Here is a 27,940-nt window from a genome sequence, read left to right on the forward strand (position 1 = left end):
GATACCAGGCCGCCTTTCTTGAAGTTGGGGACCTCTATGTACATGAGAAGGGTGCTGTAGATGCATTCGATTTGAACCTAGCATCAGTTGTGTCTGAATTCATTCCATTAAAATTTGGTTGGAACGTTAGTAGTTAATTGCTCCAATAATCTAACTCCCTTAGTACTGACTGGCTAATGGAGCTGTCCACCATGATCAGTGGTAAGGTACAATCTGTGGAGGTGAAAAGATAGACAGCAGTGGTACCAACAGCATCAAACCCCAAACCTTGCATACTTTTTGGTTTGCAATTGAGTCTGATGGAATATGTGCACATAGAGGACAGAGGGATTGTGTTTGGCTTCTTGAAGCTGAAACAACGGATATGAGCTCCAGCTATCTAAGCAGGGTGGAGAAACCATGTTTCCCCTTGCCGTTGGCTGTGCACATAAAAGGGCAGTTGTTGCTCTGGGTTTGTGTTTCTGTAACCTTTACGTCCAGCTAACTTCACCCACAACTCTGAAACCATATCCATCAGAGCTCTGGCTGCAGAAATGTTTCTTGGAACACTTCAGTTGGCCCCTTTCCTCTGTGCTGAACTGAAGCTTTTTCTTAACTTCAGAGCAGATGTACAGGCATTGCAGGTATTGGGTGGTGTCCTCCCACCCATTAGATTTCAAGTGATGCTTTTATTGATTTTTAGAAAAAAGGTTACCAGTGTCAGCTGCATAGAAAGAGGCTATTTGTGTTTGAGAAGAGACCTACTTAGAAAGTGTATAGACATGCAGTGTGCCAAACAGCTGACAAAATACTGCACAGAAATAAGCAGAAGAAATATTCTTTATCATTTTTAGTGCTCCAAATGAATACATTTTGGCTGAGAATTTCAGGATTAACTTTTTTTTTTTTTTCATCCTGTAGGATTTCTTTGACTTTCTTTATTCTTTCTTTAAATGATTGTTGTGACAGAACGGGTCCTTTTTTTCCTACACTTTTATTCCATCGGCGTCTTCATCTAATGTGACAACAGGCAGCCCACCATAACCTGCCTTCTCATCCCGCTTTCTGTATCTCGTCCTTACAACAATGGCCAGAAGGAAGGTCTCCACGATCAGCAACTGGTTGTGCATCACTTGAGCAAAACAGGGAAATAAACTTGTTAAAAAGATTTCTTAGGAGCAAATACCAAAGCTGAGGCAGGAGGAACGCAGCTGATGCACCTTGCACTAGGCTGTGACTTAGCAGCTTTACAGAATAAACCGCTTGGTACCTGCCCTTTACTGTAAAAAGCAAAAGCGTAAGAAAGTTAGCAGAGTTAGATGTAGGTCTGGGCTTACACTGAGATCTTGCTTTGGAAGAATGTAGACCGTCGCAGGCGATTTGGCTGTTGCCTGCTAGGATCGAGAAGATGGAGTGCTGAAGTGCGGTCAGGATCAGGAGAATCTAGGACACCAACAAAAAGCAGCAAATAATTTTCTGTTTGCAATACAAGGTTACAGAACACAGATGAGCACAGGAAGTTCTCTCCATCTGCAGAAGCTGTGGGAGACCTTGTCCCATTCAGGCTCTTCCAGTGCAGCAGACCACGGCTGCACTGTTGTATTTAATTACAGAGTTGGGCAATGTTCTGCATATATCCTTTGCAGATTTATTGGCTATTCTGCAGGACCATAGTAACGGTGCCGGCTCAAGGGATTGTGGTGCACTGACCAACTGTTGCTCTGACACCCCCACCTTTGCAACAGCGTATTGGCCCTGTAATGATCTAAATAGCCAGCAACACTTGACCTCTTAAGTCTTCTGGATGAACCTTTCAGTAGGACCTTTAGTTAATTACAGAACTCACAGCCTACTAGACAGCTACATCCCAAGGTGATGTAAATCGAGCTTCCCAGGTCCCTCATGTAGCCTTCTGAATGCCTGTATTTATGGAAAGACTTTGTTCATTACAGAACCTGCAGCCTACTATCAACCACATGAATGCTGGTGTCACCACAGAGATTACTAAGCTTTCATTTAACCTCTGTTCTTTCTACTTTCCCTGCCTTTAGTAACTTAGGCTGTGTTTCCCCCAATACCCTCTTAACCTGTTGAATCAGTTGCTAGGTCATGTTTTCTCTATCCACTTTCAGCAACTGAGGATTATTTTATGTTTATCCCATGCCCAGTTCAACTCTTAGGAGTAGATATTCAGAGGCTTGCTGTCCTGCCTGGTTATATAGCACTGCTTACCAGCCATTCCCTAACTGGTTAGGTTATGGGCGGAGTTTGGATGATAGTCTGCTCACCAGCTAAGTAAGCTCATAAAGTTAGGACATCAAAAGGCTGTCCTAACTTTATGCACTGAGTTAGTCTGGCACTAGTCTGAATACTGGCCACTCCTTCCTTCCCCTCCTACGTGGTCCAGTATGATCTTTCCTTCATTCCTTTCCCCAATCCTACAGATGGTCCACCATGATCTTCACCTCTCGCCACCTCCCTGTGGTCAGCCACCTCCACTCAAACCTTCCTCTCAGCTGTACCATGATTCTACCGCAATGATGTCTGTTAGCCGGGTAAACAGCGATCTCACTGTGGAGCCTCATGCTCAGGCACGCTGCACATTGCCACCGAGACCCACCCCCTGTTGCTGTGTAGGTGGGAACCAGAAGTGACATGTTCTTATAGCTATTCAGCAAAGGTACCTGGCGGTGGCAGGGGAGGGTTGTCGGTGGCGGGAGGGGGAGGTCGAAAGGGACGGGGGAGGGGCGCCGGGGGGGCTAAAATGTGCCCTCTCACCTTAGGCTGTGGACCCCCCTCCCACCGAAGTCTAGCTACGCCCCTAAGTCCAACTATTTGTACACTTGATACTGTTGAATGTACATTGTGGTCAACTTTTAATAAACCACTTGCCACCTAGGTTAACCAGATAAATATATTTTCTAGAGAGAAAAAAATGATCATAATTTCTTTAGTCTTACTTCTTTCTATCTTGCCTAATTTAACCAGTTCAGACTATTGTGCTGATAAATAACGCAAAGCCTAATATACAATACTGGTTATCTTAGCTTGACATTCACCAGTAACATTTTGCAAAAAAACATCTATCCATTACCACCATAAACAACATTACCTGGAAAGCAGAAAATTTGGTTTTTATGTTTTGCTCTGCTAAATGTACTCTTGCTTCCTGATAAAGGATCCCAATGGGCCACAGAGCGAAGGTCATGGATACTCCAAGGAAGACGCCTATCCAGAGAGAGGAACTTGTCAGAGAAGTCTGTAGGAAAAGCCAGAGGACTTATTTATGACACCGCTTATAACGAAAACCAATAAACAAATAGTTCCTTGTATACTGGACTCTTAACACCTGCAATAACCCTATGGACCAATACTAAAGCACTCGCTTGAAATAATAAATCACTCACATAGTGTCTCCAGTAAAAGACATTTAAGAGTGATTATAATCATTTCTCTTTTGCTGTCATAGTGCACCACAATATCTGAAGTGAACACTTAGCCCAGTGCTGTTAGCTGCTGACTCTCTTGTCCACTAAAACACTAAAAATCTTGATGTTGCAATGTTCATCACATCATATCCAATAGTAACGTCTCATTGACTATTGCTCCCAGCTTATCTCCAGCTGCCCCTTCAAAATTCACAAATGCTCAACCACGGCTTTGGTTGCAAGCAACATTTCCAAGGACTCAGGTGGCAACCTCCCAGCTTTTCATTTCTCCTTTTCGGGTACTGAATTATGGAATGAGCTTCCTTTCATGATTGCATATTCTAATAGCCTTATTTTATTTCAGAAATCATTGAAAACATGGCTGTTTGAGAAGTTTTTATAGTAAGGATTATGATTTAGTTTACATTTTTTTTTTTGTTACATTTGTACCCCGCGCTTTCCCACTCATGGCAGGCTCAATGCGGCTTACATGGGGCAATGGAGGGTTAAGTGACTTGCCCAGAGTCACAAGGAGCTGCCTGTGCCTGAAGTGGGAATCGAACTCAGTTCCCCAAGACCAAAGTCCACCACCCTAACCACTAGGCCACTCCTCCACTGTTGCTACTATTTGAGATTCTACATGGAATGTTGCTATTCCACTAGCAACATTCCATGTAGAAGTCGGCCCTTGCAGATCACCAACGTGGCCACGCAGGCTTCTAAATGGAATGTTGCTAGTGGAATAGCAACATTCCATGTAGAATGTCCAATAGTAGCAACATTCCATGTAGAATCTCCAATAGTATCTATTTACTTTTTATTACATTTGTACCCTGCGCTTTCCCACTCATGGCAGGCTCAATGCGGCTTACATGGGGCAATGGAGGGTTAAGTGACTTGCCCAGAGTCACAAGGAGCTGCCTGTGCCTGAAGTGGGAATCGAACTCAGTTCCCCAAGACCAAAGTCCACCACCCTAACCACTAGGCCACTCCTCCACTGTTGCTACTATTTGAGATTCTACATGGAATGTGCTATTCCACTAGCAACATTCCATGTAGAAGTCGGCCCTTGCAGATCACCAACGTGGCCACGCAGGCTTCTAAATGGAATGTTGCTAGTGAATAGCAACATTCCATGTAGAATGTCCAATAGTAGCAACATTCCATGTAGAATCTCCAATAGTATCTATTTTATTTTTGTTACATTTGTACCCTGCACTTTCCCACTCATGGCAGGCTCAATGCGGCTTACATGGGGCAATGGAGGGTTAAGTGAGTTGCTCAGAGTCACAAGGATTTGCCTGTGCCTGAAGTGGGAATCAAACTCAGTTCCTCAGGACCAAAGTCCACCACCCTAACCACTAGGCCACTCCATTTTAATTGTGTAACTAGATATTCTGAATTGTACTGTACAAGGTATGCCTGGTTTCTCTTCTATGTAAACCACATAGAAATGTATAAGGTGTTTGCGGTATAGAAGTATTTATTTTAGATTAGATTAGAATTTGTAATACAACAGTCCAAAACCCATCCTTTTACATGAAAAATTAAAATAGTTACAGAAGTTCAAACTTAACTTTTTCAGATTGCTTACGGACTCATGACTTCAGAGGAGGGCAGGGCCACCGAGAGGAGGGGGCAGGGAGGACAAAATTCCCCAGGCCCGGACCTCCAAGGGGGGCCCGGCGCCAGGGTCTCTCTCCTTCTCCTGCTCCCAGGCCGCCGGTGCTGCAGTCCCCGGTCTCACCTGCCTGCCCTCAGCTCCGTCGACAGCCCCCCTCCATCCGCCACCGGGCCCCCTGCATTCAATCGGCGGCGCCTCACCTCTGTGTGAAAGCGACAGATCGCCTCCCTTTGGGTCCTCCCTGTGTCCCGCCCTCGCGGAAACAGGAAGTTACATCAGACGAGGGCGGGACACAGTGAGGGAAATCCCGAAGGGGGGTGATCTTCCGCTTTCACATGGAGGTGAGGCGCTGCCGATCTGAATGCGGGGGGCCCGGTGGCAGACGGAGGGGGCTGTCGACGGGGCTGGGGGTTGGGCGGGTGGAGACTTGGGACTGTGGTGCCGGCGGCCTGAGAGGGAGGCGACAGTGGTAGAGGCGGCCGGCCTTGCCCTGGGCCCGGCTTAGTCTCTCGGCAGCCCTGGAGGACGGTAGATGTAACACCAAAGTGTCTCAGCCGCCTTACATTACTAAGATTAGGAAAAACTATCAAGGGCAGCATGTATTGTGGTGCTATTTCGTGCAATATCTTAAAAATAGTTGTACAGGCTTTAAAGGAGACTCTAGTCTGAACCGGCAACCAATTTGCTTTAACAGAATTCATTAAAACCTCTTTTTTTTATCTGGAGATTTTAGTCACTTTTTTTTGAGAGATGATACCAATCCTTGAGCTTCTACTACTACTATGAGACGGTCCCTAATCAACTTATCGTTTCTATAGCACCACTAGACGTACACAGTGCTGTACACTGAACATATGAGACGGTCCCTGCTTGACAGAGCTTACAATCTAAATCAAGACAGACAAACAGGACAAATAAGGGATAAGAGAATTACTGAAAACCATGAATAATCATCTAAACTTCCGAAAAAAAAAACCTAAAGACTCACTTTTTCAGAAAGGCTTACCCTGCAGAACTGACATAAACATCGAATAATGAAACACAACAATTAAACTAAGAAACGGACAACACTCAATCCCTTTCCACATGATCCCATTCTTGCAAACTGCATGGGACAATCCACACCAAATCTAATTAATTGTACTTCTACAGTGTATTTGTCCGCCGGAGTCTGTACTCACCTCTCCGGAACTTTGTAAGCCACATTGAGGCTACAAATATGTGGGGACATGTGGGATACAAATGTAACAAATAAATACCATAAATAAAACATGGGTACTGAACAACTGAATAGGGGTTAGGAGTTAAAAGCAGCCTCACAAAAAGTGGGCTTTTAGTCTAAATTTGAAGACGACCAGAGATGGAGCTTGACGTACCGGCTCAGGAAGTCTATTCCAGGCATATGGTGCAGCAAGATAAAAGGAACGGAGTCTGGAGTTAGCAGTGGAGGAGAAGGGTACAGATAAGAGCATTGGCGCCGACTCCGTAGGTGCTGTGGGTGCTCGAGCACCCCTAATATTTCCCCGCCGGAACCGGAAGTTCCCCAGGAGCCAGCCCGCTGCCCAATCTCTTCTCCCACTCCCACAACAGTCCTTCGCCTGCCCCTCGCCTTCCTGCATGCCGCCCATAACTTAAAAGTCATCTTACCGGGGTCCCGGCGGCAGCAGTGGTGAAAGGCGAGCTACTCTTTGGGATTCCACACGGAACCTTGCTACTCTTTGTCCTTATCCCTTATTTGTCCTGTTTATCCTGTTTGACTCTTCTCTCTCCTTCTCTGCTCATATCCAGCAGATCGCCAAGACCTGTCGTTTCTTTCTTTACAACATCCGTAAAATCCGCCCCTTTCTTTCCGAGCACTCTACCAAAACCCTCATCCACACCCTTGTCACCTCTCGTTTGGGCTACTGCAATCTGCTTCTTGCTGGCCTCCCACTTAGTCACCTCTCCCCTCTCCAGTCGGTTCAAAACTCTGTTGCCCGTCTTGTCTTCCGCCAGGGTCGCTTTACTCATACTACCCCTCTCCTCAAGACCCTTCACTGGCTCCCTATCCGTTTTTGCATCCTGTTCAAACTTCTTCTACTAACCTATAAATGTACTCACTCTGCTGCTCCCCAGTATCTCTCCACACTCGTCCTTCCCTACACCCCTTCCCGTGCACTCCGTTCCCTGGATAAATCCTTCTTATCTGTTCCCTTCTCCGCTACTGCCAACTCCAGACTTCGCTCCTTCTGTCTCGCTGCGCCCTATGCCTGGAATAGACTTCCTGAGCCCCTACGTCTTGCCCCATCCTTGGCCACCTTTAAATCTAAACTGAAAGCCCACCTCTTTAACATTGCTTTTGACTTGTAACCACTTGTATCTACTCGCCTCCACCTACCCTCCTCTCCTCTTTCCTCTACACATTAATTGATTTGTTTGCTTTATTTTTTGTCTACTAGATTGTAAGCTCTTTGAGCAGGGAATGTCTTTCTTCTATGTTTGTGCAGTGCTGCATACACTTTGTAGCGCTATAGAAATGCTAAATAGTAGTAGTAGTAGTAGTATTAGATTGTAAGCTCTGTCGAGCAGGAACTGCTGCATACGTCTAGTAGCGCTATAGAAATGATAAGTAGTAGTAGTCTGTAGGATTCCAAAATCTTTGCTAGTGTTTGAGATTCTGTACAGAATCTTGCTATGCTTTGGGATTCTAGAATCTTGCTACATTTAAGCACATTTTCGGTTGAAAACATAAGTACCTGTCTAACTGAAGTGCCGAGCCACTGTTTGAAAATTCATCCCAAAGAAAAGCTTCCATACTCACATCTTCTACATCAAAGGACCCATCTGACCACAACATTATGCCGATAAAGGTAAACACTGGCTTCAGAAAAACGAGCTGGCAAACTCCAAGGATAAATATATTCAACTTTCGCCTGCAAACAGTAAAAATGAATTATGTACACAAATAGTAACGTGGAGGGACATAATCGAAAGAGACACCCAAATTTTGTAGAGGACGTCCTCGCAAAACGTCCCAATGGAGGGGCGGGGAAACCCATATTATCAAAACAAGATGGATGTCCATCTTTCATTTCGATAATACGGTCAGGGACGCCCAAATCTCAAAATTTAGGTCAACCTCTGAGATGGTCGTCCTTAGAGATGGTTGTCCCCGGTTTTCGGCCATAATGGAAACCGAGGACGCCCATCTCAGAAACGACCAAATGCAAGCCCTTTGGTCATGGGAGAAGCCAGCATTCGTAGTGCACTGGTCCCCCTGACATGCCAGGACACCAACTTCATAAATTGCTCCCAGGTACATAGTTCCCTTACCTTGTGTGCTGAGCCCCCCAAAACCCAGTACCCACAACTGTACACCATTACCATAGACCTTATGGGTGAAGGGGGGCACCTAGATGTGGGTACAGTGGGTTTCTGGTGGGTTTTGGAGGGCTCGCTGTTTCCTCCACAAATGTAACAGGTAGGGAGGGGGATGGGCCTGGGTCCGCCTGCCTGAAGTGCACTGCACCCACTAAAACTGCTCCAGGGACCTGCATACTGCTGTCATGGACCTCAGTATGACATCTGAGGCTGGCAAAAAATATTTTTAAAGATGTTTTTTTTTTAATTTGTAGAAGTCTTTATTGAGTTTTGAGAAACATTACAGAAGCAAGTGAGTCACAGCCATAAACATAGGCAAAAAAAAAGGCCAAAATAGAACTATGCACTTTCAAATGAAAACAGAAACAAATACACAATCTATGTTTTTTGAGGGTGTGAGGGGGTTAGTGACCACTGGGGGAGTAAGGGGAGGTCATCCCTGATTCTCTCCAGAGGTCATCTGGTCATTTCGGCCACCTTTTTGATGCCTTGGTCATAAGAAAAACAGGACCAGGTAAAGTCGTCCAAGTGCTCGTCAGGGACGCCCTTTTTTTTCCATTATGGGTCGAGGACGTCCATGTGTTAGGCACGCCCAAGTCCTGCCTTCGCTACGCCTCAGATACGCCCCCTTGAACTTTGGCCATCCCTGCGACAGAAAGCAGTTGGGGATGTCCAAAACTGGTTTTCGATTATAACGATTTGGACGACCCTGGGAGAAGGACGCCCATCTTCTGATTTGTGTCGGCAGGTTAGACAGTTCATCCATTTAGCCATGCGGCTTTCAAAAGCACAATTTCCTCCAAAGAAGAAACTAAAGTGTTGTACCAAAAATTTGGAGCTTTAGGATTTAATCTCTCACTCTCCAATCTTAATTGAAATTTTATCTCCATGTGATCAGACCATGAGCCTGGTGAGATAACTTTTATCTCAAACAAAATCACAAGATAGATTCTTATCAATAAAAAGCAAATCTAAAATAGCACTGCCCTTATGAGTTGCAACTTCAACTATTTGTTTCCAACCTAATATGGCAGATGTAACAAAAAAATGATTAACTATTAGTGTCTACGTGCAAATTAAAATTTCCCAAAACAATCATTTTGGAACTTGAACAATTTAAAGCTGCTGAAAATTCAACCCAAGGGAAATAATTGCTATGTAACACACCTGGGGCTGCAAAACAGAGAATTATATTCATGATAGAAGAATTTAGTACAAGGAATTCAATTCCTTCCAATGCAGTACTGTCACGGTTGTGCCCATGTTTCATGCTCTCATTCATCTCGCCACCTGGTGGTCAGACCTGGTGGCTGCGATGGACTGTCTGTGTCCTGTTTCTCATGTTCCAGAAGTCATGCCGGTCCGGTCTGGATCTTCTAGCCTTCGAGACTGTCTTGGGATTTTTGGAACTTAGCAGCACCCTTACCTGGTGAACTCCCTTGTATGTTGCCTTTATTAAGTACCTGGGAATTCTCAGGCTTTGCCTTGGCAACAGAGGTCTTCAGTTATGTTCTTGTCCTTGTTGGTCTGTTGTGGTTCCTGCCCTGAAAGCTTTCTTTGCCTGTCTTAGACTCTGCTTGTTTCCTGGTTTATTCTACTATCTGCTGCCTGCCCAAGACTCTGCTTGTTTCCCGGTTTGTTCTACTGTCTGCTGCCTGCCCAAGACTCTGCTTGCTTCCTGGTTTATTTTTCTGATTGCTGCCTGCCCAAGACCCCGTTCGATTCCTGGTTTACTACTGATTGCTGCCAGCCTATAGACTCTGTTGGGTTCCTGGTTTCCCTTCTGCTTTGCTGCCTGCCGGTAAGACTCTGCTTGATTCATGGACTATTCTCTTGCTTTTGCTTAGTGCTTCTGTTCCAGTCCAGCTGCTCCAGTCCGGCCTGTGCCCGTCTGTCTGTGGTCTGCCTTGACTCCTGTTTGGGTGATTTGCTCCTCGGCAGTGGCCCAAAGGCTCACTTTTCCTCACCAGCATGACAAGTACAAGCTTTATTAAGAAATTAAACATCCTTAGCAATTACCATTGCCTCCCTCCTCCCTTCTCCTCATGTGACTGTGAAAAGGCTGTATACCGAAGAAAACATAATTGTTAACTACCACTGCCTCCTCTCTTACAAGTCATGGTTTGGTGGTACATATAATATCTGGATATTTCTCCTTAATAAAATCAAATAAAACAGCTATTTTATTTCTAATGGATCTTGCATTAGTCAATACAATATCAATAGTTTCCAGCGAAGGCTTAAAATCAGTTAAAGGGTGATAAACCTCTAGCTCTTTTCTCAAAAACAGCAGGATAAGACAACTCACCATATCTTACTCTACCTAGCCAACTAGCTCAGTAAAAGTAGCCATAACTACAAATCTAAACAACCCAAAAACAGGGGCCCTTTTACTAAGCCACGTACACGTGTCCTACACTTGTCCATTTTGAACTACCGCCCGGCTACTGCGTGGCCTGGGTGATAATCTCATTTTTTACATGTGTCCAATAAGCACGCTGGAAATTTTCCGGCACACAGCGCCAACCAGGTGGTAATCGGCATTGTAAGCGTGTAGACCATTACTACCCAGTTAACGCGTTAATAGGTGTCGGTAAGGTCTCAGGTCCAAAATGGACGTGCAGCAAAATCATTTTCAGCCAAAAAAAAGGCATTTTTTGCAGGCTCGCTGAAAAATGGACCTGCGCGTGTCCAATACGCGTGTGTACGCCAGCACAGGACATTTTTCGGTGCAGCGGACTCTGATGCTGGGGAACTGAGTTCAATTCCCACTGCAGCTCCTTGTGACTCTGGGCAAGTCACTTAAGCCTCCATTGCCCCTGGTACAAAATAAGTACCTGAATATATGTAAACCACTTTGAATGTAGTTGCAAAAACCTCAGAAAGGCGGTATATCAAGTCCCATTTCCCTTTCCCTTATGACATCACAATATAAGAAGTGAGCCAAGTATCGGGCAATCAAGCCATTGTGACATCACTGATGAGGTTGGCTCTTATTGGTGGAATGAGTTGAGGCGTAGCCTAGTGGTTAGTGCAGTGGACTTTGACCCTGGGGAACTGAGTTCAATTCCCACTGCAGCTCCTTGTGACTCTGGGCAAGTCACTTAACCCGCCATTGCCCCTGGTACAAAATAAGTACCTGAATATATGTAAACCACTTTGAATGTAGTTGCAAAAACCTCAGAAAGGCGGTATATCAAGTCCCATTTCCCTTTCCTTTATAATGTCCACCTGAAGACTAACCGGTTTATTAAGGCTTGAGTTGTTGACGATGAGTCCATGAAGTTTGTTTATTCCATACTTGATAATTCTGCCTTTCTGTAGATACAGTCAAAGCGGTTTACTTATACTACTTTTTGCAGGTATTTGATCTCATGACTCAATAAACTGGCCGTTTTGTAAGGTGCCCACCTAGCCCCTTTGCTGATGAAGGTGCTGAAACAGTCCTCTCGCAGTACAGCCCATTTTCAGTGCAGGCCATCCTGTCCTTCCTACAAGCCTTATCCATGTACTGTATCTCTTATGAAGAGAAAATGCAAACGGGGGTCTTTGGGCTCTATTGTACTATAATGCCCAAGATGATGCTTAGTCTAGTAATAATCTTGCTTGTTGAGCACCTGTGGTATAACCTGGAGCTGGATTTTCTGAACTCATCTGTAAACTTCTAAGGGCCCCTTTTACCAAGCTGCGGCAAAAGGGGGTCTGCGCTGGGTTCAGCACGTGTTTTTTGATGCCCACCAAGGCCCCCTTTTACTGCGGCAGGTAAAATGTAGGTCTTTCTTTTCTTGAGGAAATGCTCGTGCGACACATGAAGCACTTGCCGTGCGTCCATTTTTTGTTGGGGGGGGGCCTTACCGCCACTCATTGAGGTGCCGCTAAGGGCTCCCGCGTTAACCTAGCGGTATCCAGGCAATGCATGGCACTGCCCGTTTACCGCCGGGTACACACTGACGCTACAAAAATGAAAATATTTTTGTAGCAGCAGATATGGCAGTGCGCTGGGAGTAGCCCGGTGCTACTTCCTTTTTAGTGAGTGCTAAGCCTGCACTGGACTTACCGCCTGATTTGTAAAAGCACCCCCCAAGATTTTTTTTCTCCACAAATACAGAATAGGAGAAAGTGTTAGTGAATCAGCACATGTATGGGATCACCTGATTCTCAGATGCTATCTAAAAACATCTGGGAACAGACCATTGAAATTAGCCTCCTTTAGAAGTTGGAAATCTGCACTAGAATCATGGTGTGGATCAGGGGCTTAGCCAGACACCTAATTTTGGGTGGGCCTGGGCCCAAGATGGGTGGGCAGAAGAACTCCGCCTTGTCCCACAAGTGATTAGGTCTCTCCCTCTCTTGCCTACATGTCATATGGTCTCTCAAATATCCCCCCGCCCCCGCATACCCTTTAAATAGAATTTCACCGGCAGCAAGCAGCAACTAATACACACTGCTCATGCCGGCCCCACAGCCTTCCCTCTGATGCAACTTCCTGTTCCTCATAGGCGGGGCTACGTCAGAGGGAAGGCTGTGGGGCTGGTGTGAGCAGTATGTATCAGTCGCTACTTGCTACAGGTGAAGATCTATTTACAAGGTATGCAGGAGGGACAGTTGTTGGGAGTTTTCGGCTGGTGGGGCTTGGGAAGAATGCCTGCCAGCCACATCATAGGTGTACTGCTACTGGGTGTGACTCCCAAAGTTTCTCTTCCAATTTAAATAGCAGAGCTGGCAGTGCTAATAGCAAACTGTTCTACGATGGACTGTTATCAACACTCTGCTGCTCCATGTTACTGTGGACCCTAATGTCACTAGCGAGAGCCATGCTGTAATCGCTCAGAAGATGATGGCAGATAAAAACAGAAATGCTCCATCCAGTTTCTACTCTGGGTCAATTAGCACATAAATTCCCATATACAAGCAACCCAATGCTGCCTCATCCACCCCACCAACATGCCTTTTACTTGATCTCTCAACCCGTACATACCACTGCCCTCCATATCTGTCCCAAGTGTGCCCTGAATCTGTTACAGTGGCGAACTCCATCACTTCTGCTAATGGGCTGTCATATTCAACTTTCTTTCATACAAGGTGAGTACTTTAGCCCACACTCAGGCTACCAAGTTTTGCCATAATTCCCACAGCCAGCAAAATTTCTGAGACTTATATCCAAAACAATCTGTATCCCTGTGTCCCATGGCTGAGGGGGAGATATGATTGAGGTCTATAAAATACTGAGTGGAGTGGAACACGTAGACTTAAATTGCTTGTTTACCATTTCCAAAAATACTAGGACTAGGGGGCATGCAAGTAGTAAATTTAACATGAACTGGAGAAACTATTTCGTCATACTACATGTAATTAAACTGTGGAATTTGTTACCAGAGGGTGCACACAATGAAGCTACAAAATAGTAAATTCAAAACAAATTTGAGAAAATATTTCTTCACTGAATGTGTAATTAAACTCTGGAATTTGTTGCCAGAGAATGTGGCAAAAGTGGTTAGCTTAGCAGGGTTTTAAAAAAAGGCTTGGATACTTTCCTGTAAGCAAACTCCATAACAACAGAGAATCCACAAAGCGTGGAGAACTCAAAGAAGACCCACGGATACTTTGTAAAACAAACAAAAAAGTGGGCACAAAACCAGGAGTCCCAGAGACTGGATCACAGTAAAGCTAAAACCAAATTATATTAATTAGTATATTTGACTCGACACAACCGTTGTGTTTCGGCCAAAGGGCCTGCATCAGGAGTCTAAATACTAAGGTAGACAGCTAATGATGAAGAGTTCAGCAGAAAATTTGAAGAAACAGCTGACGACAAATGACAGCCCTTATAAAAGGAGAGAAGAAAAAAATAGCGGGAAAAACGGTTACGTATCTTAACCGTTTTTCCCACTATTTTTTTCTTCTTTCCTTTTATAAGGGCTGTCATTTGCCGTCAGCTGTTTCTTCAAATTTTCTGCTGAACTCTTCACGCAAGTGATTCGTTCCACAATTCAATACAAAGGTCTTTTTTAAGACCATTTATAGACTATTCGCCAGTATTTCTTATTCTGGATCATCATTAGCTGTCTACCTTAGTATTTAGACTCCTGATGCAGGCCCTTTGGCCGAAACACAACGGTTGTGTCGAGTCAAATATACTAATTAATATAATTTGGTTTTAGCTTTACTGTGATCCAGTCTCTGGGACTCCTGGTTTTGTGCCCACTTTTTTGTTTGTTTTAGCAAACTCCATAAGCCATTATTAAGACGGACTTGGGAAAATCCACTGCTTATTTCTAGGATAGGCAGCATAAAATCCGTTTTACTCTTTTGGGATCCTGCCAGGTGCTTGTGAATTGGCCACTGTTGGAAATGGGATACTGGGCTCGATGGACTTTGGCCTATCCCATTGGGCAACACTTATGTTCTTATCATGTCTATCTCTAAACCTTCTTGCACTCATTTTAGACATAGATTTCCCCCTGTTTAGGACAATGAAATTCATAAGCTCTTACATGGTCATTTTCATGCGAGGTAAGCAGGGGCAACAGCAACAGCAGGGACCAGTACTGATCACCATGGCCTTGTTTTGTAGGGTTTTCACCAGTGCTTCTTTTCCACCAAAGCCCTGGATCATCACCATCAGTATCAGATAGAAGTGAAAGGAGAAATAGCTAAAAAAAGAAACAAAAGAGAGAGAGAATATCTGAATGAGGAACACGGAACAGGACAGACAGGGCGTCTAGGTGAGAAGTCCAAACAGGAGTCTGTTTTAAAAACCCAACGTAGGTGCTGATGTGTCCTTTACAAAACAGGTTCCCGGATTCAGCTCTGATACCACACAAATACCGATGAACAGGGACGGCCCAAGGCAAGATGCTGCCTGAGGCAGGACTGAGATCCTGGCCCCGCCCCACGTTCTGGCACCTCCCCTCTTCCTTCCTCCACCCCGTTCCCCGAGTTTACCTTTTTTTTCTCCATTTTCCAAAAGACGGCAGTAGCGATTTCCATACGCGGCCCTGCCCTCTTCTCTACTGTGGCCGCCTCTGAGGAGCCAACACCGCCAACTCCAAGCTCCGCCCTTTCTGCCTCGCCTCAACCCACGCATGGAACAAACTCCCCGAGCCCATACGTCAGGCCCCCTCCCTCCCCATCTTCAAATCTCTGCTTAAAGCCCACCTCTTCAATGTCGCTTTCGGCAACTAACCTCTACACCTCTACCCAGGAAAGCTAGACTGCCCCAACTTGACATTTCGTTCTTTAGATTGTAAGCTCATTTGAGCAGGGACCGTCCTTTTTGTTTATTTTGTACAGCGCTGCGTAACCCTAGTAGCGCTCTAGAAATGTTAGGTAGTAGTAGTAGTAGTGAAATAAGCAGCAATAAAGAGAAGAGGTGGGTGCCGGTGGCAGGGCAGCGTATGGGAATCGCCTGCTGCCACCAACTTTTAAAAAAATGTAAAAAGAAGGTAAACTCGGGGAACGGGGTGGAGGAAGGAAGGGGGAGCTGCTGCTCCCGGAAGAGTGCCGCCTGAGGCCCCCGCTTCAGGTCGGGCAGCCCCTGCTGATGCACTGTCTTATACCCAGACTGTAGTGGCCTCAAGTACAAATCAATTTATGCCACCAACTTTACATATCTAGGCACTCAATTATGGAATGCTCTACCCAAAGAAGTAAAATCTACACAGAACGACCTAAATTTCCGAAAATGATTGAAATCAGTATTGTTTAAGAAGGCTTATTCCCCAGGTTTAACCTAACTTGAATTAACTATTACTATACATTCAGATCCAAGGACAATATTTACCTGTCACTATCACTTGCCTTTTGATGCTTAAATTGATATTTTATATCTTATTCTCAATTTGTATAATTGATTTTCTTGTACTGTCGCTTGCACTACAGACTTTGTAAGCCACTTTGAGCCTGCGATCAGTGGGAAAATGTGGGATATAAATGTAATAATGAATAAATACTGCTCTGAAGATGTAAATATGTGTATATGTGTGTGTGCATGCGTGTGTACATGCATGCACTATGCGTATTCATGCACATTTTATAAAATATACGCAAGCTTCCCTCCACACACTTCAAACTACTCCCCAGGAATGTCTACTCCCAGACAGTGGCAGATAGCCCAACTGTTTCCCGCAGTCCACTCTGAACCCGGATATTCAATGCCGGGCTTTTTCCAGTGACCAGCATTGAATATCCAGGGGGTTTTCAGCCGAGTATAACTGGCTATGTCAATATTCAGATATAGCCGGTGATCTTTAAACTAGCCAAAGATATGCCAGGGTTTGATGTGGCCAAACATGACCTGCCAAACCCAGTTTCAAAATCGGCAGATAGCCAGTTCTATGGCATGATATAACCGGTTATCCGCCGGTCACCAATCACAGATATTCAACTAGCCAGTTATCCCCCGCTGAATATCGGTTAAGGGAGGTTGTCCCCTTAATTCCCCTTACTTTTTCCACCCAAAATTCGATTGTGCCAAATAATTTCAAGTTCTCTGCATAATTGGAAGCAGATAGGCATGTAAATTTCCAAAATGGTGAACACAGTCGCCCGTGTGCTGGTAGTTACATGTCTAGCTTTTGAAATACCAACACACACGTGTAAATATCAACATGTAGACATCTTAAGTTGCCGAATTGCTGCCATTGATGTTTTAGACACCTAAATAGATGCTCCCATCACAAGTAGCCAATATAACACACGTCCATCCTGAGTGTATTTAAAAAAAGGCTCCACATCAGTAGATCCTTTTCTCAAATACTGTCAGACATTGACATGTACTGCCAGTGCATTTATTCTAGCAAAAAAAGGTGCCGGTACTCAAATGCCAGGCCACCCTTCAGGTGATCACTGAGAGACCCCACCCCACAATAGCCAGGCCCCCTGCAACCAGTCACAGAATCTATGACCAGGCAGAATTGGTGTGTAGAGCCTGAGCTCTCATTAAAACTTGGGGTCCAGCCCTGTGTACCGCCCTGGATGTCTCAGTTCCAGTTTCTACGTTCTATGTAAAACGGGGCTTCACATGTCACCAGTGAGCGTGTTCTGGTGAACACAATTGGTTCGAGCTCAACTCTGTGAAGTTGTATCTCACCAAGGAAATAGGGCCATTAATGATTGCAAAACATATAAATATACCATCAAGAATCAGAAAAAAATTAGATGCATTAAAATCAGTTTGAACAGGGAATATAATGATAAATGTGTTAAAGATCCCCATTTTTGTAGCTAACTTGCAGAGAAAACCAAGATAGGATAAACTGAAGGAGCTTTAGTGCAGCACAAACTCAAAATCCTAGCAAAAAGAACAATACTGTGATTATAGACATCCTTTTTCTTACAACATCTCTCTTCAAAATAATCATTTGTAAAAGAGACATTTTAAAAGCGTGTTTATGTAAATACTAGTAAAAAAGGCCCGTTTCTGGAACGAATGAAACGGGCGCTAGCAAGGTTTTCCTGGGAGTGTGTATGTTTGAGAGAGAGAGCCAGAGTGAATGTGCGGGTGTGTGACAGAGTGAGACTGTCTGTGTGACAGTGTGTGTGTGTGAGAATGAGAGTGTGTGACAGGGCCCCCTCCCCTGTTCGTAATGCCCCTCACTCCGTTCCATCACCTCCTTTTCCTCCTCCTTCCCACACTTTGGGTTCCTTAAGGCTTTCAAAAGTCTATGTACCCCCGTGGCCCTAACGCCCAGTATCCGGATACCCCACCGCTTTCCTCCTCACCCCTCCCCCAAGATGTAATACTTTCACATCCTTCATTTTTTTTAAAAATTGTCCTATCTACCCTGTGTACAAATGCCCGGCATTCAGATTGTGTTCCTCTCGTAAATTTTCATTTCTTTCATTCATTCAGAACTTGTCCGTCCCCCCCCCCCCCCCCCCCCCCCCCGAACACTTTCGTTTCCTTCAGTCTTTTAAAACTCTCCTATCAACCCTGTGTCCTAATGGCCAGCTCTCAGATTGTTTTGCTTTGCCAAATTGTCTGTCACTGATGTCACTGAGGTCAGTGCGTGCCTGCCTAGCAGACCACTTCCAGCAGGCACGGTCCCAGGCACATCCTGTTGGAGTTGAGAATTATTATACAGGATGTAAAAATGCACAGGGGGAGGGGGTGAGGCAGGAAGACGATATTCACGTACATAAATATCCAGATAAGTTATCTGGATACCTTTTAAGTGGAGTTTAAACCAGCCTATATGCATAAGTTGGATTACTGAATATGCAGTGTTAAACTTACGTTTTCAGTTTAACGTTAGGACTGTGATTTTTGCAGTTCACTTACACAGATAAAGTTATCCAGATCGTGTTTTAATAGTTTCACTACTTGTATAACTTTTGGCCCTGCCACTAGATGCCCCTGGTTCCTGATCTGCTGATGACGATAAAGTTTAGCTACATATCGACTTCTACAGAGAAAAACTGCACATTTTAAAAGTAAAAAGCGACTCCCCAAGGGGATAAAACAGAATCTTTAGATTTGTTAACATTTCTAGAATCTTCTGAAACTGAGCAAGTGCAAGCAGCTACTCTGATAGCAACAGTGGTCTTAAATCCTGACAAGCAATGGCTCTTTCGTTTATTTTTTTAAGAATAGAGATAAACTCTTTCTGGGATTATGTATAAATATGTTTCCTGATATTTCAAAAGAAAAGACGAAGACAATTTTTGTTGCTGAAACCTGCTATTCTCCAACTGGGAGGTTTCCTTGTAAATGCGTTATTCGTTATAAATCCTCTAAATACGTTTTCCTGGATCCTTCTCAATTGACATCTTTCATATCTTCTAAAAGAACGGAAGGAGTTTAAGTTTCTAATTTATTTTGTCCTAGCTAGGTGCTGAATAAACCTTTAATTTTTTTTTCTTTGTATTTCCTGTATAATGTAACTTGGATCCATATTATGTTGGACTTGAGTGTTATAAACTACCTATACAGGGGTGATATGATACAGACGTTCAAATATTTGAAAGGTATTAATCCGCAAACGAATCTTTTCCGGAGATGGGAAGGTGGTAGAACGAGAGGACATGAAATGAGATTGAAGGGGGGCAGACTCAAGAAGAATGTCAGGAAGTATTTTTTCACGGAGAGAGTGGTGGATGCTTGGAATGCCCTCCCGAGGGAAGTGGTGGAGATGAAAACGGTAACGGAATTCAAACATGCGTGGGATAAGCATAAAGGAATCCTCTGCCGAAGGAATGGATCCTCAGGAGCTTAGTCAAGATCGAGAGGCGGGGCTGGTGGTTGGGAGGCGGGGATAATGCTGGGCAGACTTATACAGTCTGTGCCAGAGCCGGTGGTGGGAAGCGGGACTGGTGGTTGGGAGGCGGGGATAGTGCTGGGCAGACTTGTATGGTCTGTGCCAGAGCCGGTGGTTGGTAGGCAAGGATAGAGCTGGGCAGACTTATACGGTCTGTGCCAGAGCCAGTGGTTGGGAGGTGGGGATAGTGCTGGGCAGACTTATACGGTCTGTGCCAGAGCCGGTGGTGGGAAGCGGGACTGGTGGTTGGGAGGCGGGGATAGTGCTGGACAGACTTGTACGGTCTGTGCCAGAGCCGGTGGTTGGGAGGTGGGGCTGGTGGTTGGGAGGTGAGGATAGTGCTGAGCAGACTTATATGGTCTGTGCCAGAGCCGGTGGTGAGAGGCGTGGCTGATGGTTGGGAGGCGGGGATAGTAATGGGCAGACTTATACGGTCTGTGCCAGAGCCGGTGGTGGGAGGCGGGGCTGGTGGTTGGGAGGCGGGGATAGTGCTGAGCAGACTTATACGGTCTGTGCCAGAGCCGGTGGTGGGAGGCGGGGCTGGTGGTTGGGAGGCGGGGATAGTGCTGAGCAGACTTGTACAGTCTGTGCCCTGAAGAGCACAGGTACAAATCAAGGTAAGGTATACACAAAAAGTAGCACATTTGAGTTATCTTGTTGGGCAGACTGGATGGACCGTGCAGGTCTTTTTTCTGCCGTCATCTACTATGTTACTATATGTTACTATGTTACCTTATTTACCTAGAAATTCTAAACTGTTATAACACTTTCTGTATCAAGAGTGTAACCTTGAAAAAGTTGAAAATTTTTGAAAATTACAGTAAAAAGCACTTCTGCGGGTATCACTCAAGGGATTTTGAATATCACCCTAGGGTTATAATTACATTATAATTTACATTATTAAAGCTCTCTGAGCACATGATGATCTTTTGACCTACAGATTCTCGTAGGGCCTCCGGTGCCACTGAACAAGCAGAAACTGGGTAAAAGTCATGGGGAACCGGAAACTCGTGATAAATTACAGAAATACTACAGATCATACAGAAAATCCCCATCTCATGGTTTTCACAATCTTCATCACCCAAGCCCAGGCCCTCAATATGATGCTTTGTGCGTCCTTGCTTGCAGAATTAGACACAACATGATCTGGTACTGTTACTTACGTAGCAACGAACATATCCACAAACATCATGGATCGAGGGAACCACAGCCCAAAGCAGCAGAAAACAGAGACGACCTGGGAAAGGAAGAAAGGAACAGATGGTTAGAGTTTTCTCAGGAGGAGAAACTTCACAAAGGGCCTTTCTCCACCAAAGGCAGGGGCAGTGGAACACCTCTTTGGTTGTAGGGACCAAATAAACCAAGCTTCAGCCTCTCCCTCCTCCCTCCCCAGATCTCTAGTTGGTGATGCTATGTTGGGAATAAATTGGTAGGGCCTTAGCCCCAGTGTCCCAACCCATTCTGCTGTCTATGGAACGTGGAGGGGCGTTTTCGATATGACGTCCAAGTCTGACTTTAGACGTCTTGCACAAAACGTCCAAAATCTGAATAAGAAAGAAGTTTATTTTCCAAAAAGAAAAATGTCTATCTTTTGTTTTTGAAAATACTTTTTCTAAAAAGGTTTTGTGCTCTGGACTTTTTTTTTTTGGGTCCATAAAAAAAAAAAGTCCAAGTGAAAAATGTAGAAACTCAAGCCATTGGGTTGTAGGAGGGGCCAACATTTTTAGAAGACTGGTCTCCCAGACATCCCAGGAGATAAATGGGGCACCTTAGGGATCACTGCAGTGGACTTCAAAAAACATGTTCCCAGGTACACATCTCACCATTGCTCCCTTATCTTGTCTGCTGAGCCCCCCAAAACCCCCTGCTTACAACTTTACACCACTACAATAGCCCTTATGGGTGAAGGGGGCACCTATATGTGGGTACAGTGGGTTTCTGGTGAGTTTTGGAAGGCTCACAGTTTCCTCCACAAATGTGACAGGTAGAGGGAGATAGGGACCAGAGTCCCCCACGCCACGGAGCACTGCACTGACCACTAAACTACTCCAGGGACCTGCATGCTGCCCTCATAGACCTGGCTCTAACATATGAGGCTGTCATTGAGGCTGGGAAGTCATATTTTTATTCACATTTTTGGGGGGTGGTCAGTGACCACTGGGGGAGGTATTGGGAGGGTCACCCCTGAATCCCTAAAGTGGTCATCTGGTCATTTAGGACTCCCTTTTGTGCCTTATTCATTATAAAAACAGGTCTAGCACAAAATGCCTTAGTTTTAGTCCTGGGTGGTTTTGTTTTGTTCCATTATGGCTGAAAAACATCCAAGGGTTAGGAACGCCCAGATCCCACCTTTAACACGCCCCTGACATGCCCCCTTGTGATTTGAACGCTCTTCTGATGGACTTCATAGAAAAACGTCTGAAAATTGGTTTGGCAGATTTATGCCACTTTTTGTAGGGTTTTTTTTTGTTGTTGAAAGAAGTGTCTCTGATTCCAGCCTTACCCCTCCAATTCCTCCTCACTGGACTACAAAAGACAGGGAGAAAGAGACTATCGGCACTGTATGTGCCCTAATGCCATTAACGAGTGTTATTTTACCATAGCTCCTATTTTATGGAATAAGACCAAGTTATTGACACAAATTAATGACGTTAGCACATGACAGTAACTCTAGGTATTGTAAGGGGTTGCTGAGAGGACGACCTCGAGGAAAGCGAGAGCAGCCCAGGAAGGAGCTAAAGAGGCAGGCACACATCCCTTATAGGTGAGAAGCTCACCCCCTGGTGGGTAAGAGATTGATTAGAATGAGGAGTAAGGCTAGGGACTACCATCCCCACAATGCACCTGACCCAATACAGGACTCACAGGAAGTGGAGGGGGAGGGGCAGGATTGGGAGATGGTTTCCAATCAGGGGGATGAGGAGCAGCTGAGAGAGCCCTGGGTGGAGGAGGAAGAGATAGCATGGGATAAAATGGAGGAGGCAGAAAGGAGTAAGGAGGAGAGTATGGAGGTGTCTGCATTCGCCCAGGCTTCCGGTGTTAAGGTGAAGGGTTTACTGGCTGCTGTATTTCCTCAACTGATTAAAATTGGAAGGAGAGAATTGAGGCAGCTGGGAAAGAATCTGTGGCAGTGAGTAACCCAGAGCATTAAAGGAGCAGGAAAGTAAAACTGTATGTTGGAATGAACTTTTGATCAGCAGGACAACTGGTAGCTACCTGAAGAGGGATAAGGTGGCATTAAAGTGTAATGAACGATATTCAGCAAGGTTTGAGATGAACCTCAATTGGGCATTGTGAATGTGAACAAATGTCAATGACTTGAGATGAGGCAGTATCAAGCGCTGTGGAAATGGTGATAACTGAGCTGTGGAAAATAAAATCAAATTTCCTTTTTATGAAATGATGGGAGTTGCTGGTCCTTTGTTGGAATACCACTTAAGTGCAACCTCAGGGAGCGCCTAAACTGAGGGAGACACGGATGTGTGAGGCAGGAGCTGAGAGGCAGCAGGTGCCAGAGGAAACAGGAGCCCGCATTGAAGCATTCCCGCTAAGCAGGGTTGACCTGGGCCAAAGAGTGGAAGGGAGACCTGCTGATTGGTATATGTTTGTTGTAAACAGCTGAGTCGAACTCTGTCTAAAAAAAAAAGTGGTGTGATATACAGGCCTCCTTCACAGTCAGAAGAAACGGACAGATAGCTATGAAAGGGGAAGTACTATTAATAGGTGATTTTAATATGCTGGATGTTGATTGAGGCGTCCCTGCAGCAGGGTCAACTAGAAGCAAGGGGACCTTGGATTCGCTACCGGAAGAAATGTTCCAGCAATTGGTACTGGAGCCCAAGCGGGATGGAGCTATTCTGGACCTGGTGCTTACAAACGGGGAGAGTATTTCCAATATTGGGGGGAGGGGGTGATCATTTGGCATCTAGTGATACCGGATGGTGTGGGTCAATATTATGGCACAGGAAGAGAGAGCTTATTCAAGGTTCAAGGTTCTAGATTTCAAAAGACGTCACTTTGTCAAGATGGGGGAATATCTCAAGGAAGATTGTTAGTTGGATGGGAACAGAAGTGGGCAAAACGGAAAGTAGCTATTTTAAAGGCGACAAAATATGCATAAAAATATGTGGAAAAGAAGGCTGCTTTGGTTCTCTAATGTACTAGCTGAAAAGGTAAGGGAAAGAAGGTTAGCCTTCAAGAGATCTTAGAAAGAGGAAAGACAGGCAAAAATACCTGTAAAAGCTAAGAGAAGCTGGAAAAGCTGTCAGGAAAGCACAGATACAAATGGAGGAAAAGAGAGCCAAAACAGTAAAATTGGGAGACAAGACATTATTTTAGATATGTAAGTGAGCCGGTGGTGGGAGGCGGGGCTGGTGGTTGGGAGGCGGGGATAGTGCTGGGCAGACTTATACGGTCTGTGCCAGAGCCGGTGGTGGGAGGCGGGGCTGGTGGTTGGTGTTGGATTATTTGTAGTAAATAATTAGCAGATTTTAGTACACACAGCTTCAGCTTTAGAAATGTTAATTTCTTTCTTCATCTCTCTCTCATTCACCCCTGAATAATTCACTGCTGAGTCACTTTAAAGTTGAAGTAACAAAACATCTGTTTACTCACAGTTTGCAGTTAGATTATAATCAGACAGGCTTATATATACATATTATTATACATTTGTATTATCAGCTCCTTCCATGTGCTTAGATGGTAATGGATGCTCACACCACCATAGATCCTCTCAGGTTAGGAGAGATCATGAGCTCCATGTGCTCCATGTGCTCCATGTGCTGCATCTGCTGTGTCTGCTGCATCTAACCCCCACAGGAAGTTGCATAGCTGTGTGACCTCTCTAAGTAATTCACATCAGAGGTCACAGAGTAATCACAGAGAAATAATAGGTGACAGGCAATGCATGCAAAATACAATTACATTCCAACAAACCCCTTCTCATGCATAACTGTCATGCAATTATTTATTCATACAAAGTCCAAGCTTTATACGCAGATTCACAAAATGTTCTCTGGGTAACGGTTTGGTCATGATGTCAGCTGTCATCTCACTGGTGTGACAATAGTGTAGACTGATGACCCCTTCTTTCGCCAACTCTCGCACGTTGTGGTATTTCGTTGCGATGTGCTTGGTGCGTGACTGAACCTTGTCATTCTGTGACAGTCGGATGCAGCTCTGATTATCTTCCATTATCTGGATTGGTCTCTTTTCAGCTATTCCAAAATCCAGCAAAAGTTTTTCAATCCACATCAGTTCTCTGCACGCTTCCGATGCGGCCACATATTCAGCTTCTGTAGAAGACAAACTCACAATACTTTGTTTATGACTGGCCCATGAAATTTGTACATTTCCATACATAAACACATATCCACTTGTGGATTTATAATCAGAATGATCCCCTGCCCAATCTGAATCACAGTAACATATTAGTTTTGGATTACTATTGGCTGAAATCTTTAATTTACAATCAATGGTACCCTTTAAATACCTTACCATCCTTTTAACTGCAGTCCAATCTGATTTGGTAGGTGAGCTGACCCTTCTGCTCAAAATTCCTACTGCATTTGCTATATCAGCCCTGTATGTGGTAGCTAGATATAAAAGTTTACCTATGGCTGATCTATATTGGATGTTATCTGGTAAAGGTTCTCTTACTGTTTCATCCTTCAGAAAATCAGTGATCATGGGAGTGCTTACAACTTGGGCATCTTGCATACCTAAACTTTCAATAAGCTCATTTATTTTCTGCTTCTGGCTTAGAAGATAAGAACCATCATTTTGTTTCTCAATTTCTATACCAAGATAGTATGACACATTACCAAGTTCTTTTATCTCAACATTGTGGTTTAAACATTTTACAATGTCCTTGTACTCTTGCTCACTTTTGCTTGCAATGAGCAGATCATCAACAAAAGCTAAAATGTATGCATATTGTCCATTTGTGCACCTAGTGTACAAGCATTTATCTGCTTCACCTTGCTTAAATCCTAAATTTGTCAATATTTCATGCAATTTTTCATTCCAACATTTTGCACTTTGCTTTAATCCATAAAGACCTTTGTTTAATTTACACACTAGCTGTCTTTGTTTTGTATTTATGAAACCTGTTGGCTGTTCCATGTACAAGTCTTCAGTTATTTCTCCATGAAGAAACGCTGTTTTCACATCAATGTGTTTGACTTGCATGCCTTTTGAGACTGCAATGCTCAGAAGTGTTCTGATTGTCGTGTGTTTCACTACAGGTGCAAACACTTCATCAAAATCTTCTCCATATTTTTGAAGATATCCCTTTGCCACTAATCTGGCTTTATACCTTTCCACTTTTCCTTGTGCATTCCTTTTTAACTTGAATACCCATTTGCATCCTATAGCTTTCTTGCCAGGAGGTAATTTTGTAAGAATCCAAGTATTATTTTTATCCAATGCATCAATTTCTTCTTGTGCAGCTTTATGCCATTCAGCAGCTTCTTCTGCTGGCATTTTCTCAATCTCATCCCATGTTAAGGGCTCTTGAGCTTCTGCTGACTTTGTTAGGTAAGACAGTCTTGGGGGTGGAACACCTTTGTTTTCCCTGGATGAGCGTCTGACTACAGGTTGGTCTGACCTTTCCGCATCCTCTAAATCTGAGAGTTCTTCTCCAATTGATTCCCCTTCTCCAACTGTACTGTCTTCTTCAATGATCCTTTCTGTGTCTGCTTCCTCTGCCTGTTCCTCGTTAGATACAGATGAGTTGCTTTCAGACATCTGCCTTGGTATGGCATTTATATACACTGGCATGTCTATTATGGTTCTATTTTCATATTCTGGATGATAAGGCTCATCTGGGATAATCCAGCCTTTATCAACCCTTTTGTTTTCATCAAAATATGTAACATGTCTTATGCCAACAATGCCAGTTTTCAGATTCAAAATTCTATATCCTTTGTGTCCTGGAGTATAGCCAACTAAAATGCCCCTTTCTGTTGTGGAATCCAGCTTATGCCTTCTTTGTTTTGGTACATGAGCATATGCTGTACTTCCAAATGTTCTTATGTGTGACAGGTTTGGCTTCCTACCATGCCATGTCTCATGTGGTGTGCGCTCAGCGCCTTTAGTTGGCATTCTGTTTTGTAGGTACACTGCTGTGAGAATGGCTTCCCCCCATAGTCTTTTAGGGAGATTGCTATCTGACAGCATACATCTGGTCATTTCCACAAGTGACCTAAATTTTCTCTCTGCAACAGAATTTTGCTCTGGTGTATAAGCTACTGTTGTGATATGTTGAATGCCTTCTTGTTCTAGAAATGTGCGCATGCTTTGTGAAGTGAACTCACCACCATTGTCGGTCTGAAGAACCTTTGGTTTTCTTTCAAATTTATTGCTCACCATGGCTACGTATTTCTTCAGCATGTCTGTGACTTGACTTTTCTCTTTCAGCAAATAGGCCACACAATATCTAGAGAAATCATCCAAGAATATTAGCACAAATCTGTTATTTCCCAATGATGGGATATTAAACGGTCCACATAAGTCACTGTGTATTAAGTCCAGCACTTTATTACTCCTATTTCCTGTGTATGCAGGAAATGAGGGTCTCACACCTTTTTGAGTAACACAGTCTATGCATTTCTCCATTTTACCAGCATCCTTCCTTACTTGCGCCATATGTGAGGCTTCACCTGAAATGCTCAGTTTATAAACATCATTATGCATAAAAGCTTCAGCATACACTTCATCATTTTTAGAGATTGTGCACTTACTGTTTTCAAAATGAATCACAAATCCCTTCTTATCTAATGTAGATACACTAAGCATATTGCAAACTGCTTGGGGAATATACAAGACATCACTTACAGGAATTTCTTTAACTTCATTAGACACTTTGCATTTTAAGAATCCAATACCTTTTGCTTGGATCTTAGCAGTCCCTGCGTTTGCAGTTTTAAGAATACCTTCCTCTGGACACATTTCCTGAAAGAAATTCTTACAATTGGTTAAATGGCATGTGCTCCCTGAATCCAAAATCCAAGTACTTTCATTTGAATTATTATTTACCATAGTCAAAGATTTTTCTGCCATTAGAAAGCCCTTGTGTTTATCTTTGTCCTTCATACATTTCCTGGTTTGAAAATTCTTTAGTTCCATTGGCTTAGGTGAGCTAGAGGGAGTGTTTTGTGTTTCCTTACACCATTTAGATACATGTCCCTCCTTTCCACATGAGTAGCAAATCAGCTTGCCCTTGGGTGGAGTTTTCCCATAGCTCCGCCTTCCTCTGTTCTTTGCCAAGAAATTTGTTTCATTTCTCTCTG

At 44.2% G+C, this 27,940-nt stretch overlaps 1 protein-coding gene across 1 annotated transcript in view; it reads right to left on the reverse strand.

The window, feature by feature from the left end:
• Positions 1–897: 897 nt before the first annotated feature.
• Positions 898–27,940, reverse strand: part of LOC115478675 (organic solute transporter subunit alpha-like) — a 49,306-nt gene continuing 22,263 nt past the window's right edge. The window contains exons 4-9 of the mRNA XM_030216179.1: positions 20,813–20,886; positions 14,886–15,044; positions 7,832–7,943; positions 3,092–3,238; positions 1,317–1,422; positions 898–1,111 (exon numbers count right to left, since the gene is read on the reverse strand). Of these exons, the coding sequence (XP_030072039.1) occupies positions 966–1,111; positions 1,317–1,422; positions 3,092–3,238; positions 7,832–7,943; positions 14,886–15,044; positions 20,813–20,886 (744 nt within the window). The 3' untranslated portion in view covers positions 898–965. The remainder of the gene's footprint in view (positions 1,112–1,316; positions 1,423–3,091; positions 3,239–7,831; positions 7,944–14,885; positions 15,045–20,812; positions 20,887–27,940) is intronic.

Source organism: Microcaecilia unicolor, chromosome 10 (assembly GCF_901765095.1).
Source record: "Microcaecilia unicolor chromosome 10, aMicUni1.1, whole genome shotgun sequence".
NCBI classification, from domain to species: Eukaryota; Metazoa; Chordata; class Amphibia; order Gymnophiona; family Siphonopidae; genus Microcaecilia; species Microcaecilia unicolor.